Source organism: Octopus bimaculoides, chromosome 25, assembly GCF_046866305.1.
Source record: "Octopus bimaculoides isolate indiv1 chromosome 25, ASM4686630v1, whole genome shotgun sequence".
Taxonomy (NCBI): Eukaryota; Metazoa; Mollusca; class Cephalopoda; order Octopoda; family Octopodidae; genus Octopus; species Octopus bimaculoides.
Window position 1 is genome coordinate 21,736,508 of NC_142952.1, and position 20,000 is coordinate 21,756,507.

General features: G+C 37.2%; 1 protein-coding gene across 1 annotated transcript in view; it reads right to left on the reverse strand.

Annotated features, from left to right (window-relative positions):
* Positions 1-3: 3 nt before the first annotated feature.
* Positions 4-20,000, reverse strand: part of LOC106876360 (sulfotransferase 6B1) — a 30,424-nt gene continuing 10,427 nt past the window's right edge. Inside the window, exons 2-5 of the mRNA XM_014924863.3 lie at positions 19,190-19,507; positions 13,979-14,076; positions 3,877-4,057; positions 4-2,144 (exon numbers count right to left, since the gene is read on the reverse strand). Coding sequence (XP_014780349.1) covers positions 2,032-2,144; positions 3,877-4,057; positions 13,979-14,076; positions 19,190-19,507 — 710 coding nt within the window. The 3' untranslated portion in view covers positions 4-2,031. The remainder of the gene's footprint in view (positions 2,145-3,876; positions 4,058-13,978; positions 14,077-19,189; positions 19,508-20,000) is intronic.

A 20,000-nucleotide genomic window follows, 5' to 3' on the forward strand; every position in this document is an offset into this window, starting at 1 on the left:
ACATCCAGGATATAGATTTTTATTTGTTCTTATAATCATAAGTGTACAGAGAGACCAATTTGCATTCTCCAGAAACAGTAAATCAGAGGAACAGGGAAAAGTTGTAAAACATCTCTGGGTGAACATATGCACACAATCACACACACACACACACACACACACACACACACACACACACATGTATATGTAAATATATAAATATATATAATATATAAACACACACGCATAAAATTATGAAACCTATACTTGTGTTCTATCATGGCATGCATGCCCATGAGTTCAAGTGTATCCATACACAAACAATATGCACACAGACAGGCAAACATCAAACAATGCAAGTAACCAGAAGCCCAAAAAGTTAAATTGACTGAAACAAAAGAATTTCATCTCTTTGTTAAGGACTCACATCAATTTTATACATATGCGTGAATATCTACTACATATGTGGAAAATCGGTGTGTGCTTGTTTGTGGTGTTGTTAGCTAACTCCTCCTACATCATTTTATTGATTTTGATGAAACCACGTGACATACTTAGATTGTTAAAAAATCGATAATACGGCCCCTGGAAGGGACCTTTATATCTACCTCATATAGCTATTTTTTTTAAACTCCCAAGGGAAATAACCTATAGCATCTGCACAATATTTTTTTTAAATACTCGAGGGAAATAATCCATTTCATTGTTTATGTTTGATTACTTTGAATATTGAATTTTTGTGTGTCCAATTTCTATTTTTTGCAGACAATATCACTTTATTTGACACATGAGTAGAACTCATGTCTGGAAACCTTGTGACATACTTAGTTTTTTGAAAAAAATCGATAATAGGGCTCATCCAATGGATCCTTCTATCTACTACATATTACTAATATTTTATTTAAACAACCCAAGGGAAATAACCCATACCACCAGCAGTTTTTAGCGAAAAGATCAATATTTGATTCTCACGATCATCCAACCTAATTCTGCATTTCACTACACACAGTTTTGAACTGCTAAACAATATTATTGCACTTCCTTAATTTGAATCTTAAACATTAAGGACTTCATTCATACATTTCTATACATACATACTTTTTTGAATGCCCATTACTCCGATAATTCTGCATTTTTACAGTTACACTTTTTCCATGACAGTAGGTAAACTTTTTATTCCACAACGTATTTGTAGTGGCTTCATGCAGGCATAGCGTGGATTCGATCCACGATTGCCAAATTTCACTTAACACTTCAACAGCGCTTTTCTCGTGGTAAAACAATAGTCTTTCTGTGAAAGACAGCAGTTATACATTTCCCAGATGCCTTCGCTAAGCAGAATAATGTCTTTGCCACTTGACCCTTCTAACCTCTTCTACTGGCTGGAATGGAGATAACCAACCGCCAAAGAAATCCTTTGTTCTCAATATGTCCATCCTTCTGGCTGCTTTTTGATAGTTATAAAAACAAGAACTCCGTAAGCTAAAGGCAGTTACTGAGAGCAACCAGCAGTGAGTGTAAACGTCATTATTGCACTTTCTTCAAACACTTCATTCATATATTTATATAAACTCTCTCACCAACTTCCGACAATCGTTGTCACCAACCTCCAAAAACCACTCTCACCAACCTCCACCAATCTCTTCCTCCTCCAGCTGAAGGTTGTTTGTACTTTTTTGTGACAGAAAATACACTTTTTGTGGCAGTTATAATGAAATTGCTTTCTTATATCAGAGTAATAAGGCATTTCAATAGAACATCTTTACCCCCGGGAATTACTGGGTACACCAGCTAGTATTTGCATATGTACATACGTACATATATACACGTGTTCATACATACATACTTACATACTTATAAGCATACATTAAAAGCAATCACACACACAATTGTGAACCAGAGTACAAGTATATCAGTACAAAGAAAAAAACTAGTCATATGCATGCACTAACTCACATATTCACAAGTCCAGGGAACAGAATTAATCGAAGCAAATGTCTTGAATTTTACAAAAGAACTTAAATCACATACACAAACAGTTTTGGATTCTGGTCAGATACTGAATTGGATCAGGTTGGCATAATCTTTCAGTTCTTTATTAAGGCGTTCATCTAATCTTTCACTCTGTGACACAGTAAGCCAATTCTTCCAAGTGGCAACTTTACCTGGGTGAAATAAAGAAACAGTTTCTATTAGACGTTCAGTAAAATAATGAAGGAAACAAATGAAAGAGAAAGTATGTACATAGAGGCATGCTTTTTAAGGTTGCCTCTACAGATTTTCTACAAAGGTTATAGCAAACACTGATTTGTTACAATGTTTTGTATCTGAATACGTCTAATATAAATGTCATAATAAATCAATGCTGCCAATAATTTCAATATAAAATCTGTAGTGATAACCTTAAAAAGTGATTTAATAGCACTACTAACACAGTAGGACACAGTATTAACTTATAAAGCATTTAATATATATTGTAGTATATCATGGGTGCATAATGAAAAATGGTTCCCTACAAGTAATTAATGCATGCACACACACACACACACACACACACACACACACACACACACACACACACACACACACACACATACATCCGCACAATCAATTCATGTAATGGTGATGGAATGAATATTCACAGAAAATGTTTGCCAAATGTGAATATAACAGACTTGATATAGTGGTTAGAGTCAGCAAAGAAAGTTATGTAGAGTTACAGAGGTCCGCTGCAGATACAAACATTTGTTTCAAAATTAGCAATGTACCAGCTTCAATATTTAATTCTCAGATGAAGAGAGATTGGTAAAAAAGCCAAATTTGCTATCTTCAATTCAGTTTTCATTCCTATCATCATCTTTGGTCAGAAGTGTTGTGTAATAAACAAAAATTACAATGACAAATATAAGTGGCCAAAATGAGATTTCTCCCAAGGATTTCTGGAATACCATTACGTGACAGGGTGAGATCAGGAAGATCAGGGTGTCTCTTCAGGTCAAGCTATTACTTCTGTGAATTGATACTATAGACATGCTGTTAGAATGTTACAGGAAAAGACTGAAAAACTGGATTCTTCAAGCCAAGCAAACTGGCAGGAGACGTAGGATTAAACCAAGAAAAAGATGTTTGGGTAATAGTCTCAGTTAGTCATGCTTGAGAATTCAGCCAGAAAATGTAATGACAGTTGCTTCTGATACGGTCCTATGCAGGAGGCACCTGACGAATCTACTGCCATGACCATCCCAGGAATAGTGGGTAGGAAGATGGATGGATGGGTCTTTTATCTTTTACTTGTTTCAGTCATTAAACTATGGCCATGCTGGGGCACCACCTTAAAGGGCTTTAGTCAGATGAATCGACCCCAGGACTTTTTTTTTCAAGTCTAGTACTTATTCTATCAGTTTCTTTTGACAAACTGCTAATGTACAGGGATGTAAACACACCAATACTAGTTGTCAAGTATTGGTGGGGGACAAACACAGACACAAAGACACACACAGATATATACATGTACATATATATATATATATATATATATATATATATATATATATATATATATATATATATATATGGCAGGCTTCTTTAAGTTTCCGTCTACCAAATCCAGTCACAAGGCTTTTGTTGGTCCGAGGTGATAGTAGAAGACACTACATTAAGGTTTGGATGTAGCTTTAAACAAAAGAATATTACATGAAATTATGATGGTAGGTTTGTATTTAAATATGAGTCTTTTAAAAAAGCAGTCTATTTATACTAGAAACCAGTAACAAATTGGTGGGATTATATAAAAGGAAAAGAAATTAAATGATTCTAATGCATGCTGAATAGAATTTGAACCCAGGATATAACTAATAACATGAACAAAACTAAAAAGAAAAAAAACCGTTAACATACCAGTACGGTAAAATGAAATATTTGGCTTCCATAAAACTGTAGGAAGTGGTCCGATATTTTCAGATTTCTTCTCAGCTTTCATCTTCTTAAATGTGCACAAGTCAGCAATGTCTTTGCACAGGTCTGGTTCCACTTCAACTTGAAGGAATCTAGCGATTTTAGACACAACATTTTCAAGGTCCTAAAATATAAAGAAAATATGAACTCAAATATTTTGTGCCATTTCCATTAACCTCGTTACCTCCCTTTATGTCCAGTCTACTGTGCTTGATAAAACAGTCCCAAATGATATACTGCTATCTATTTTGTCACAGATTTTATTATAGGCATTTTTGAGATGGTAGTCTAGGAGCTCCCAGAGATTAAGTGAAATGTTATTTTACTCGCTGTATTTTATGGCATCAAGATCATTCTGTACTGCTTGATTTTGAAATTTTGTGAAACAATAAACATTAAAACATGATACAAATGTTGAGTGATTAAGTCTCGTGTAGTAACAATCCTCTCATTAAAAGTTTGCTACATAATCATTGCATTCCATTGAAAAAGATTAAACACTAAATTGTCTAATTCTTTTAAAAATTTTGTTTGTTACTAACTGTCTTGATCCATATCAAACTGGTGATTGCTAACATGGTGGAATTCATAGTTATTCAAGAAATGAACTGCTCTAACAGTGGACTGTACCATGCATAAATTAATTATGCTATTATAAAAGAAAATGAACGCTTTTGCATGACAGAATGGAAATGGTCGAAAGGGCTCTTAACACATGCCTTGGCAACTTTCACCAATGGCTCTCAGCTCAAAATAACAGGGGGATGTTCTCACCTCTCAGGACCTCAACACTTTGACAACATCTCAGTACTCAGTTCTCTCTTTTACAACCCGATATAATGAAAACAGCAATAGTAGACCATAAACCATTTTTACGTAAGCTTTTCTAATCACAAGTCAATGACAACTTCACCAACAATCACAATCTACGCATTGCTTTGACAGTTTTTCTGTACCTTAGGACCCAACAACTTTATAAACCATAAGTTATATGCAGCTTCAGCAGCTATTGTGAGATACACATCATTTCAACAAATATCATGTCTTTAAAGCTAATCTATATACTGGCTTATGAAACTAGTTATGCTATAACACGGTGAGTTACCCAGCTGTAGCAAGGCACTTCCTTTTCCAGGAACAGCCATAATTATCATCAGCATAGACACATTTATATTACGGTCTCTGGGAAAATGTTTAGTGAACTTGTACTTAAAACATATGATCTTACAGTCACTATCAGTAGGATTTGATCTCAGACCATGATAAGATTGACAGTTGCACTTTTTATATATAAGTACTTGTGCTCCTTCCCTCTTTCAGTCTTGCAGTGGTTAAAGTTTACAGTCACTAGTTCATTTTTTACAGTAGGTACATGTCTTTCTGAATTCATATATTGGATGAGAACATGTGGTACATGCTTGCTTTTCATTTTCCATCAAAGTGTTAACAGCATTGAGAATAAAACAGCCTGCACATGCCTCCTAGAAAAGTAAATTGCAATGGTTTTTGATTAAAGAAATTTACACAAGGTACATTCCAGAAGATTTTAGGCATTTTCAGTGGAGGCATTTATTAACTTCAAAGAAGTACAAAACTTTAATCTCCTTCAAAGGAGTATCCTCTGACATCAGTGCACTTGTTGTAGTGCTCCAGCCACTTTGTGAAGGCCCCATGGAAATCCTCAAAACCAAACATGTCCAGGACCCTTACTACAGCCTCCTTCATCTTCTCCTTCAGTTTGGAGAGCAACCAAAATTCACAGGGAGCAAGGTCTCGATTGTGGGGAAGGTGAGGGACAGTTTTGATGCCCATCTCTATCAAGTAGTTGGTTACCAGAATGGAATTGTGAACTGGTATAAATGTTCTGGCATTTTATGATGAAATTTCTTTCTGAACTTCCTCAAAACCCCCAGAAAGTACTCTTTGTTGACCATCTGACTAGAGGTTACCCAGTTTATGTAGATTATGTCCTTTACTATCAAAAAAGGGAATAGCAGGCAACGCTATTTGAAAACCATTGGATTAATAACTCCGTCCAGTCATTAATGTGTTGACATCTTCATTAGTGACTTCCTCCGCTAAAGTGGTGACACTGAGTAAAAAGATCTACAGCCGTTGCTTCAACAGCCATTGCCTGCTATATGATTTACAACGTTCAACTTCATGATTGCCTCTACATCATCAGCTCTATCACATGTGGAAAGCTATGAATTTTTTCAGCAGGCAAGTTCTCCCACACCAGTGACCAACTCGTTAAAGTGGTGACTCCAGACAGAAAAAAGGACACACCTGTTGGTTGTGAGAAAGTTTCTACGCCATCTTTTGGCGGGAAAGGTTCCCTCTGAAACAGAAAGGGTGCAAAGATGTTTTACGAGAAGAAATGCATAGCCCAAGTCGACTCCGCCTCAAAACTGCCTGATGTGTGGAACTTCTCTGTGGAATATTTTTTTGACCAACCATTTGATAGCTGTTACAACCATATTTCTCCACATGAAATTTTCTCCTAATGGCAATGTCAAACTGTGTTCATGTGTTCGATAGCTGCTAAACAACTGTGTCTGTGAACCTTTTCTGTTGCAAACTCCATATTTCATTGTGTGGCATATTTTCCCTTGCTCAGGTACAACTTTGCATTTTCTTTTATCCTTGTCCTTGTCTCCTGACATTTTTTCTTGTTGGCGGACGTTATCCTGTTTGCTCATGACCACGCATGGAATTTTCTGGTTTTTGGTCACATCCAGCTCATCTTTTCCTTCTTCTAGACTTGTATTACATTTTTTCCCACCGAACATGAGTCACGTCACTCTACCCCACTATCATGGCTGTCCTAAGATGTGGTTTGCTCAGCTGGAATCATACTTTGTATCCAATAACATTCAGTCGGTTCATCATATTGAGTGAGATTCCTTCACCATCAGTGCTCACCATCAGAGACCTAATCACAGACATGCCACCAGATGCTTCCTACAGCAGTATAAAAGCAGAAGGCCCTTTGCAGGAATTCTAAATCCTCCAGGAGTCGCTTTCACTCACTCTTGGAGGACGGACATTTGGAGGATAGAAACCCAACAAAATTTTTCCGAAGAGTTCACGAGTTGACCAACGGCTCAACAGAAAAAAATTCATCATGAAAGAGCTTGGACTTATTCGACCATCCATGAGTCCATGGGCATCTCCTTTACACATGGCTAAAAAAAAAGGTACTGCAGACTTTTGACCGGTTGGTGATTTCAGACACCTCAATGCCATCACTACCCCTGACAAATATCCCTTACCACTTCTTCAGGACTTTTCATCAGCTTTACATGGATGCACCATTTTCTCCCAGATTGACTTGGTATGTGCATACCACCAAATACCAGTGAACCCAGCAGACATCCTGAAAACAGCCATGACTACTCCACTTGGCTCATTCGAGTTCTTATCCATGCCATTGGGACTGCGCAATGCCGCCAGCACTTTCCAGCTGTTTATTTATAAAGTTGTTCATGGGATGGATTTCATTTTTGCTTATGTGGACAATCTCCTCATAGCCAGCGACACAGTTGAACATCATCATCAACACCTATCTCAGTTGTTCCAGCATCTCCAGTCATACAATGCCAAGGTCAACCCTGCAAAGTGTGTGTTTGGTACTATTTCGTTGGAGTTCCTGGAACATCTTATAGACACTGAAGGCATTCAGCCTCTGCTGGCAAAGGTGGAAGTGATTCAGCAACTTTCACCCTGCACCTCATTGAAACAGTTACGTCATTTCTTAGGGTTAATCAACTTCTATCGTTGCTTCATTCTTCACTGTGCAGACAAATTGTTTCCCTTGACTCAGCTTTTGAAGGACAAGAAAAAGAAAGATTCTCCTATTTCTCTTCCTTCCAATGCTTTGCAGTCTTTTGAATCCATCAAATCTCATCTTTCTCCTTAACCGTTGATGCCTCAAATGTTGGTATTGGCACTTTATTGCAACAGACAATCAACCACCAGACTCAACCACTAGCGTTTTTCTCATGCCAACTGAAACCAGCTGAACAAAGGTATAGCACTTTCAATAGAGAGCTGTTAGCTGTTTCTCATGCTGTGAGACACTTCTACCACCTCATTGAAGGTCGGGAATTCATGATATTCATGGACCGTAAACTGCTCGTGTTTGCTCTACAATCCAAGTCAGAGAATTACTCACCGAGGGCATACAGACACTTGGACTTCATTTCTCAGTTCACCAGTGATATATGCCATATTGCTGGATCTGCCAATATACCTGCTGATGCTTTGTCTAGGCTTCCTCTGCAGTCCGTTTCGTCTCCTGCTCTGATTGATCTGGTCACCATTGCTTCAGTCCAGCCTTCCTTGGATTCATTCAACATTTCTTCTGCTCAGTTTTCTTGCTGCAAGTTTGAGTACCTGCCACTGTTGTCTGCTGAGGGGAACATCCTCTGCGATGTTTCCATTGGTTCACCCAGACTGCTCTTTCCTGATCATCGCTGCACCATCCTTGACGCTCTGCATTCATTGTCACATCCAGGCATTGCTGCGACGGTGAAGCTTATCACAGCCCGATTCTTCTGGCCTGATGTGCATCATACAATTACCACTTGGGCACATTCTTGTTTGCAGTGTCAGCGCTCCAGGGTGTTCATGCTCCGTTGGGACAGCTCAGTCTGCCAGACACTCACTTCTGACACACCCATATTGATCTGGTTGGTCCTTGGCCCATCAGTTCCAGTTTCACATACATTTTGACTTGTACTGATCGGTTCTCCTGATAGCCAGAGGCCATACCCCTAGTAGATATTACTGCCGAGTCTGTGGTTCAGGCTCTCATCTCAGGTTGGATTGCTTGCTTTGGCATCCCCTCCAGGATCACCACTGACTCTGGACGCCAATTCGAAGCCTCCCTTTTCTGTGAACTGCCACAGCTACTGGGTATACAACACATTCATATGACTAGTTACCACCCAGCCTTGAATGGAGTGGTGGAAAGATTGCATAGGCAGTTAAAGGCTGCACTTCAAGCAACTCAAATCCACAATGAAGGACCGAATTTCTTCCTATCATTTTCCTAGGTTGCCGGTCCTCTGTTAAAGCAGATTTGGGCTACTCCTCAGCTGAACTCCTGTATGGTACCACTTTGGCACTTCCTGGTCAAATGTTTGCACCAGTTGACTCACTGCATCCAGATCCTGCATTATACATCACCAGGCACCTCGTGACCAGTCTATTTCTTATGCTGTTCCAGCAGATATCTCTTCATGGACACATGTTTTTTTGTAGAATGATTCCGTGAAAGGACCCCTTACACTGCCCTACTCAGTCCCTTTCTGTGTGCTTTCACACACACCAAAACTTTTCACCGTGGACATTGACAGTCGGAAAGAGGCTGTATCTATTGACAGAGTAAAGAAGGCTTTCTCTGAAAGTCTTATTCCACTACCTGACACGCCTGACACGCCTGACACACCTGTCGCACTCACGCAACCAACAACAACTTCACATCAACCTCAAACGTCTTTACAAGTTTCCAAACAACATTCGCGAACACCACATTCCGCTCCACCTTCTGTCACACGAAATGGTAGAACTGTAACTTGGTCACATAAACTGTCCAAAACTATTTAATCACCTTTTCGCATTAACATAAACTCTGCCTGTTGATACACCACCTGTTTTGAACAAACTGTACAATTTAACAAACTGTTTTGCTGCATCTTTTCTTTGCACATATTACTACATGTATTTCGCATGTTATATGCGTTTGTTTTTACATGTTTCTATTCTTTTATTCGCATAATCTTGTATTTGCATGCATTGTTTACATTTTGCCATCTTCCATGATTTAGCACTTTACCATGCTCCTTGTGTCTCTGCTCCCCCTTGTGTAATACAAGCAATCACTTCTTTCATTGCCTACAGTTTCACTTTTTGCCTGCTCAAGCTTTTCATTCCTTTCAGTCTGGGGGTGGGGTTTAATGTAGACAACACTATTTGAAACAGGTTCATAGCCAACAAAATATTCGTTGGGAATCAACTACAGTTATTTCCCCTGTCAAATGTTCTAGAACATTCCAAGCAAACATTGGTTAGTTCCCCTTTGCTAGCATACAAGGCGTAACTGCTAAACCACACACAGGAGAAGCAATATCGCCTACTTAAGAGTGAATTCCAATTGAATTTCTCTCTTTTTCTCTAAGATGCAACGAGGTCAACATTGGAGAGAGAGCCAGGCACACAATTTCGATATTCTTTCCTACCAGTAACTCGCTATGGTATTCTACACCTAGTGCCTGTCTGAAAGTAATTTTTGTACTTTGAATTCCTCCTATTTTTTGCTGTCATCATGGAACATGGTGAGAAGTTCAGAACCTTTTACTTCAATCCCAGATAAAACATTATTGAACATTGTGTACTCACAGTATGAATTTGTCTGTTATGCATCTGAATAAAACCTTGGATACAAAGTTGTTAATGCATGGACACAAGTGTCGTTGTTACTGCACCAGAGGCATTTCACAGCCATTGGATTAATGACTTAGTCCAATCATTAAAGTGTTGATATCTTCATTTGTGACTTCCTTCACTAAAGAATCATCATGAGCTTCTCATCAGACATGCTTTGACCTGTGCCAGTGAAACTCAGGTGCTCACCTCATACAATTTAATCTATAAACAGTATGGAGTATTCCTAAGTTTCTGTAGCGTTTTTACCTAGTTTAACACAAAACTTTAATCCATAGCAAGCTTCCAAATTGTTTCCTTGTTCCGACTGCATTCTGCAAACTAGTCAAGGGTGTGTTTAAAGTGCTATAACAGCCGTATCCTTCAATCTGGAATAACAAAAGTTGGCATCTCAGCTTATAAGATGCATAATAATGATATTCTAAAACTGCAATAATCTAGGATAGTTATAACTGCCTCTCCTAAAAAAAAGGTCTCAAAACTTCTGGAATTAACCTTGTACCAGGTGAGGAAATCATTCAGACTTGTAGAATAGAATTTTTTGAATGTCATGTACACAGTCATATTCTTATCATAAAAGTAAACTTTATCAAGCTTATCTATAATAAATTTCAGTTCTGTGCCTGTACCAATATCAGTGGTTGTTAGGTCAAATAAACATTCACAAATGTTAAGAGGTAATGATAAGAACCAAGCAGCCCTATGTTTTGTTTCTGACAAATCAGTGTAAATTAATCAAATCTCTAAATCTTGCTTCAAATTTGTACATGATTCTACATTAAACAAACTTGGTGGTTGTTTACCAAAATTTGCCACTGAATCCAAGTATACCATTTCAAGCAGTTTTAGAAGTAATATTTCTCATCATACTAGGATCAATCACAGTTGCTGCCACTGTGAAAAAACTTCTAAACTCCTCACATTACAAATGCACAGGGTATACTAGGTGCTTTTGACATGGCACCAGCACCAGTACTTATGACATGGCACCAGCACCCACATCAATGCTTTTCACATGGCACCTTGGTTTTAGGATCTCAATTCTGTTGTGATGGTCTTGCTGAAAACAGCAATGCACCCAATATCTGTCCTCTGTCATCCCCTCCATAAAGCTCAACATTTTGAGATTGGCCTTCAATACTTGGTTCCATGTTTTCCTGGGTCTTCCTCTTTCACAAATTCCTTCCACTTTAAATGATTAGCACTTCTTTATGCAACTGTCCTCATCCATCAACATCACATGGCCGAACTAGCACAGTCTCCTCCTCTCTTGCACATAATTCCTCTTATACCTCTCTCTTGTATATAATTCCACTTGAGCCCAACTTCTCTCTCAATACACCAGTGCTGTTGGACATGCATGCTGACATCGCACATCAAGCAGAACATACCAACTTCGTTCCTCTTCAGCCTTTGCATGTCATCTGCACTCAGGGCCCATGTGTGTGAGTGTGTGTGTGTGCATGTTTGAGGATGGGTGTGTGCATGTGTGTGTGTGTGTGTGTGTGTATGTGTTTGTGTACATACGTGAATATCTGTTTTGCATGCCCTCATTAATTTCATCAAAGCGAAAAGTAGTGGCATTGTTCACATTCTCCAAGTTCATTGGACCTGTAACAATCAGTGAAATAAAAAAAAAATCCTTTATTTCAAAACACAAATAATGGTTGACGGTAAAAAGATCAGAAGATCTTTTAGCCTCAATGGGTCTCATGTAACTCGATGCAAGCATGAAAGAAGATGTAAAAACAATGATGATGATAATAATATACCCTCCTCCTCCTTCTCATCGTCGTCATCATCATAAGGACCAACAGTGTTATCGTCATCATTATCATTTTATTCTGCTTTTCCATGCTGGCAAGTGTTGGATAGCATTTCGGAGACACTAATTTACAATCTGGTGCCCTTTCTGTTGCCAACCATTTTAATCATGTTTTGCATGTTGGGACAAGTTGGACCTATTCTAAAACTAGGATACCTCCCCTTCATGTGTGTGTGTGAGAGAGAGAGAGAGAGATTTTTAGGAGGAAATGCTTGAGCCATGCAAGCCTGGTCAGCCATCAGAGAACTCCCAGGAATCAATCTTTTCTAAGCTGGGCTGCAGCTATTGTTCATAACAGACCATGTGCAACCTGTGGAAAGGTTTGCTGTTCCTTCTGCCAGCCTGCACAACTATGCATTATGCAATAAAATGTGCAAATCTTTGGCAGGGCTCAAGAGTCATATAAAGACCTCACTTTGCATTATCGATTTTTTCTAGCAATGGCTTTGCTCATATACAAGAAAGCAACCACTATGTATGTGTGTGTGTGTGTGTGTGTGTGTGTGTGTGTGTAGTGCAGTTGTGTGGCCTAATGGTTAGGTGTTGCATTCACAATCACAAGATTATGGTTTCAATTCCCATCCCATAAATTACATTCCTGTAACTTGGCAGTTCAGCAAAAGAGACCAATAGAATAAGTACTAGGCTTACAAAGAATAAGTCCTGGCCACATTCAAATAACTGAAGCAAATAAACGAATAAAAGAATATCATCTATGCAGATTGTTCATGGACAATGAGAAACTACCATCACCGTCACATCTAAGGATCTATCTACAGATATATATATATATATATATATATATATATGTACATTCTCCCACAATGCAGCATTCACTTCAAAAAGTACATTATGCCTGAACACAGACATTATCCACACACATACATAACATGCGTAAACATAACTTTCGCCCACAAGCATACACTATACACATGCACACTATATGATCACAGACACACACATACACATGTGCACACATCAACTTAATGAGCTCACATCAACTGCTAGACACAAGCGATTACATATGCATGTATGCGCATGCACACATACGTTAGCCTCACACATATACACACATCCATACATACACAAATACACAAAACGCCCATCATTCCACAATGCACAATTTAGGTTACTTGTACACATACACACAGGCCCATGAGTTTGCACACACATGATAACCCCACACATATGTACATACACACATACATACCAGTACATGAAATGCATATCACTCCACATAATGTACACACTGGATTACTTATACACATACACACAGGTCCACATAATTTTCAGCTCGCTCACACATACATACTTACACACTCACCCTCATTCACACATACACACACACACACACACACACACACACACACACACACACACCATTCTCACATACATACATTCACATGCTTGCGCACCTTACTTCATCAGGGCCACCATTATTATTATTATTATTATTATTATTATTATTATTATTATTATTATCATCATCTCCCTTTCATTCAGCCTCTCACTTCCAGCCATTTCACTATGTTGAACATCTCTACTAATTTTTTTTCTCTCTCTGTTTTTTTTTTTCCTCTTAATCCTTTCTGTTGAAGAGCGTAGGCTTGAAACATCAAAGACTTTTCCATTCTTCCAGAGCATTAAACTAATATTACACCTGCTGGTTGTTCCTACACCTGTCTTCGTCTTTAGTTTTCTGTAAATTTGAACAACATATATATGTATGTATTCGAAATTTAAATTGTGAAACTTTACATTTCTTCTTACCTGAGAAGCTTCTTCATAAGAGATGATTAATGCATTAGGTTTGTCTTGAATAGCCTTTAACCATGATAAATGATATTTCAAATAGTCACCATAAAATACTGAAATGAGACAAAAAAAAAGACGATTTCAAATCAACATGAATGCTGAAGAATATTGTTATATATTTTTTGTTGCATTTTGATTTTTTCTTTGTTGTTTGCAGTGGGGTTTAATGTCTTTTTGTGTAATCAGAATTCAATTTCCTAGCAAAACCATCAAAAACAGTAAAGAAAATAGAAAACATCTAGCTTTATTAAATCTGTACATTGTTGTCAGCCATGACTGAGCTGATTTTATGATAAAAACTGCTCCAACCATGCCCATCTTGTCTTTTCTGGAGTGTGTCTAGAACTATGTTATCCAATATTTGTATCCTTCCTTTTATTTTTAAAAACAATATGTTGTGATCTAAGCCTCGATTTAGCTTCTATTTCTAGCAGACTAAGGAAGTAATTATAATGAAGTCACCCCATTTATCATTGGTTGTTATCTAGTACCAGATCAGCAGTCATGGTCAAGCAGACCTCTAATCAAAGGTATTCCAGCTATAACCATCCTATGATTTTACAAATACAATGTATTCAGGACAACATTATCCAATCTATCCTTCATTTTTTTAAAAAGAGAAAATGTAATTTGTGTGAGATTTGGTTGCTATTTTGAACAGGTCAAGTGATCACATACAGTTTCCCTTGTTATTTTACATATAGTAATTATATTTCTGAGTCAATGATTATCTGTTATCTTTTATTTGTTTCCATCATTGGACTGCAGCAATTCTGGTCTACCACTTTCAAGGTTTAAAGTCAAACAAATTGACTCTAGTTTCTATGTGTTTTGGGTTTTTTTTTTTTTAAGTCTGGTAGTTATTCTATCAGTTTCTTCTGCCAAATATATGGATTCAGAGAATTGTGTCACTATCACAAAAACTCCTCTGAATGACTCGGCTAACAGTCCACATAGTAATCCAGTACAGAGAGGTGCAATGTAGAGTGTCCATGCAGCTGAAATCCAGAAGATCTGATCAATGAAATTATAAAAAGTCAGGAAGTATGAGATGTGAACATTGATGGTCTCTTTTGAAAAAAAAAAACAAGAAAGGATGCTGGTCTTTGAAAAAAAATGAGAAAGTTCACTGGTCTTTAAGAAAACATGAAGAAAGGATGAAAGGAATATGAAAAGAGAAAAAAGAAAAAGAAAATTAAGAGTTGTGTCTCTTTGGCCTGTTCATATCTTAATAAGTTTGGTGTAAATTAATTCAACGGGGAAATTAATGCAAATAAATTCAATGCAAATACAGAAAGCTGGCTATCAGATCACCAGAACATCATGGTTACACCAACACTTCAACTTTGATGTCCTGGTGATCTGATGGGCCAGCTTTCTGTATTTGCTTTGATTTGTGAAGATACATATTAATGCAAACATATAAGCATAATTTCTTCCACACTGAAATTATTACAACACAAAGAAGGCTACAAAATGGGTATAACCCTAAGGATGACAAATGGTTGAATAACTATATTCACCTCTCATACCTCCTAACTTTTTATGGTTTATATATATATATATATATATATATATATATATATATATACACACTGTTCCATGATAAAAAGATCAACAAAAAAAGTGCCCCATCTGGTGAAAGATGAATATTATTAATTTAAAGGACACAATACAAGTCTTTAAGTGCAACTAATAGTTTCATATGTTGAGAAATGTGTCAAATATATTAATCAGGCTCAAACCACATATAACAAACTAAAAAAAATTGAATAAGAGAAGAAACACAAAAAAAGCTAAGAAGGTAGCATACTGAAAACCTGGAAGGTCAAAATGAGAGGAAAACGAAAACATAACAAAAATGTAGAAAGTAAAAAGTTTTTAAAAATTAATCGAGTTATCTCCCTTAGACCTTAAATTATAAAGTTGGAAAGATATCAACAAGTTTATTAGGAATAGACAGAATTTTCTATTTCTTCCAAATATATTTATACATATGCTTGCAACCACTGAAAATGTCTGACATAGAGTTCAGTAGAGAGTTATGGATCTTAGATCTGAACAGCAGCTGAGCTCTTTCAGCTAAACAAAGCCTACATTTATTTGATCCATTAACAAGATAAAGATTTCTCAATTATTTTCTACTTAATCACGTGTGGTGTTAGCTAGCCTTGCTTTTCTCTTTATGGCAGAAGGAGGTTATGTGATTGGTATAGCAATTTTAAAATTTTCCTTTACATAATACAATATAGGTCTTCTTATTGGTTGTAATATCATTTAGAGCTGCAGTAACTTCTACCTCATATATGACAGATTTAATCATACATCGTTGGTCAAGTGGACAGGATCTTGGGGCATGACAGTTACAATTGGATTCAGGCTTTTGGTATTGGGGCAGCAGCTATATGATAATTTCACAGAACGCCTGTTAAATATTTTCCTGTATCTGTGAGTTCCTGTATCTGTGTTTATATGTGAGTTTCTCATCAGGCTTATGGAAATGCTTATATGAGGAGTTCAGGTCTAGAGAAACACATAAATAATCAACTATAGACAAATTAGTCACTTCTGTAATTTTAAAGCCTAATTAGCTGAAGGTAGAAATAAGTTGTTTTCTAAATCTATCAAGGGTGTGACCATCACACCCATGGGAAATACGCACACCATCATCTCAATATAGGCCAACATCATGAGATGGGTACTTAGATCTTAATGTGTTCAATATAAACAAACCCACGAGATCACAGATGTCAGCACAATCGTATGACCCCATAGATACATCAAATAGTTCATCATTATGCAAACTTTTAACCCATGCTAATCTTTAACCAAACAGTAGTGTTTTCTTCGCATACTTGATAAAATTTAGGTCTATAGTCTATAAAGTCAATATTGACAAATGATATAGCAAACACAATGGCTTTATCAAGCTAGGAGAGAGGCTTTTATTACTTTAAAAGACCATACTATAGACTTTTATCCTTCTATATCTCTAGATATAGAGTGATAAAAGTCTATAGTATCAAACTGGGTGAATTTAGCCATATCTTTATTACTAATGTTCTTATGTGTATTTCTTCTATCTTAATGAATAAAAATTCTTCTGATAGAATAAATGGGTTAATAGAAACCAATGTTAGCAAAGAACACAAAATAACTGTGGTTTAGTTCCTGTTTTTAAGGCAGGAACTCCTTGAAATTTTGGGTATTTGAGTATATTTAAGAATTTAAGGAATGGAGAAAACGCATGTTATAATTGCATACTTTATTCCTACATATGTTTCAAAGGATTACAACCTGTGTGATCCATAGGGATCTTTGATATTAAAATTGTAACCTTCTCATCATATATATATATGTATATATATATGTATATATATGTATGTATGTATATGTATGTATATGTATATATACACAGAAGGGAAACACGATCAGTGTAAACCTATCTATCTGTATACTATAAGGTCTGCAAATCTGATGGACGCCTCAAAAGACATTTTAAAATCCACAAAGATCAGAACTTAACTCCAGTTCTTGGTGATCCAAAGCAGATATGCAATTTATGTGGGTTTCTTTTCAAAACATTGTCTGGTTTAAAAATCCACATCAGATGCCATGATACATCTTAGGTGTAAGTACAAGAGATGGTCAAACTCTGCAAAAGGAGTAGACACCACCATCATCCTCATCATCATCATTATCATCATTTAACGTCCGTTTTCCGTGCTGTCATGGGTTGGACAGTTTGACAGGAACTGGCCAGCTGAAGAGCTGCCCAGGCCCCATTTCTGTTTTGGCATGGTTTCTACAGTTGGATGCCCTTCCATATGCCAACCACTTTATGGACTGTACTGGTGCTTTTATATATATATATATATATATATATATATATATACACAGACACATACATATCATCATTATCATCATTGTTTAACATCCAACTTCCATGCATGCATGGGTAGGATGGTTGACAGGAGCTCGCCAGGTAGAAAAACTACCCCAGGCTACTCTGTGTTTTGGCAAGGTTTTTACAGCTGGATGCCCTTCCAAATGCCAACCACTTTACAGTGTAGACTGGATGCCTTTTACGTGGCATCAGCACTGTCAAGGTCACCAAGTAACTTGCAATGCAAGGAATTATGAGAGGGTCAGGGGCATTTGAGGAGGGAAAGTTGTGTCAGAGGATGAAAGGTTAGAGTGTGACAGAGAGTCAGAAACAAGTGTCTTGCTATAGAGGAGAAACAACAGGGTTACCCTGTGCGTGTGAGAGAGAGAGAAGAGAAAGAGAGGGAAAGGAAGAGAAAGGGGCAGAGAGGGAGAGAGGTATAAGAAAGAGGACAGAAACAGGTGAGCTGATGTAAAGGAGTTACTTGGTTACCTAGCCAGAGGGAAGAGCAAGAAAAGATGAGAGTGATCAAGAATGATGGCAGAAACAGGTGTGCTGCTGTAGAAGAGACACATGGCTCCCCACCCAGAGGGAAGAGCAAGGGAGGGAGAAAGTGAGAAAGAGTAAAAGTGCAAGAGAGAGCAGGAGAGAGAGACAATGGTGAAGTGCTAGGGTATACTCACAATTAACAGGGATCAGAGCATAGATGGGATGGTAGAGTAAGGAAGAGAGAGATAAATGGTGGTAATTGACAGGACATGCCCTACAAGGTATGGAGGTCATAATATACGTGGTCAGGTATTGCCGAGACGGTGCAAGTAGGGAGTGGGGATTGCAGTAACTGGCGAAAACTTGGGTGTAAAGATGGTGGGGTGGAGAACGCAGCGATAGAGTGAGTAGGGCAGTGAGGGCAGGGAAGGTGAGTGGGAGATGATCATAGTGTATGGAGAGGAAATGTGAAGAAGAGAAAGATGCAGTTTAGAAGAGAAGATGTATATATATGTATGTGTGTGTGTGTGTGTGTGTGTGTGTGTATATATATTATACACACACACACACACACACAAACACACACACATGTACTCCAAGCAATGAAACTCTTGGAAAATTTGGAATGATGTGATGAAAGCAAAGCTGAAGTTGTTGCATCTTACTGAGGAGAGGATAAAGGATTGGATTGATTGTCAATATGTAGTGCTGCAGAAGACCTGCCAACCTATGATGCAGTGTTTTTAGTGGGTAAAATGTTTGTTTGAACATAAGTAGTGTGTTATATTTACCTTGACCCTTCATAAACAACTCAAAGAAATTTGAAAAACTTCCTTCATACGTATTATAAAGTGAACCGGTTAATTGCCTGTAAGCAGAAACAGCAACATCCTTGGGGTTACGCATCATCAATATAATTTTGCCTTCAGACAATATGTCTGGAGGGAGTACACTTGGCAAGACATGAGTGTTGAGCACTCGTGGTGACTCTATGTTGTCCAATCCTGGCTGCGGTATAACTTCTAGCATCATTTCCTCTTTGACACCACTTATTCTTTCAGCTTTCCTCCTTAAAATCATACTGGCCACTTCCCACATCCAATGAGTTCCTGAAAGATAAATAAATACATATATTATATAAATATACATACACACACTCACATATATATATATATATATATATATATATATATATATATATATATATATATATATATATATATATATATATATATGTATATGTAATAAATGGAGTTAAATGCAGGTGTTATTCAAATCTTTATACATCCAACATATGTTTCGAAGAGAACATTGGTGTTATTCCAGAAGGGATAAAATGATGTAAAACAATGCAATCTTATCATCAGGAAAAAAAAAGAGAAACAAAAAGCATCATAAGACATTTCAACCAAATGTGATAACTGCATATATGATGAAGAAAACATAACAATACTTGGCTTAGTAAATTAATTTGGTCTTTAAAGGAACATAATAAACAATTTGATTTGGAATGAAATATTTTATCTAGATCCTTTCCTTATGATAAAGGTACATCTTTTTGTTCACTCTATAACAATGAACTGTATTTCATCTTGTTCTCAG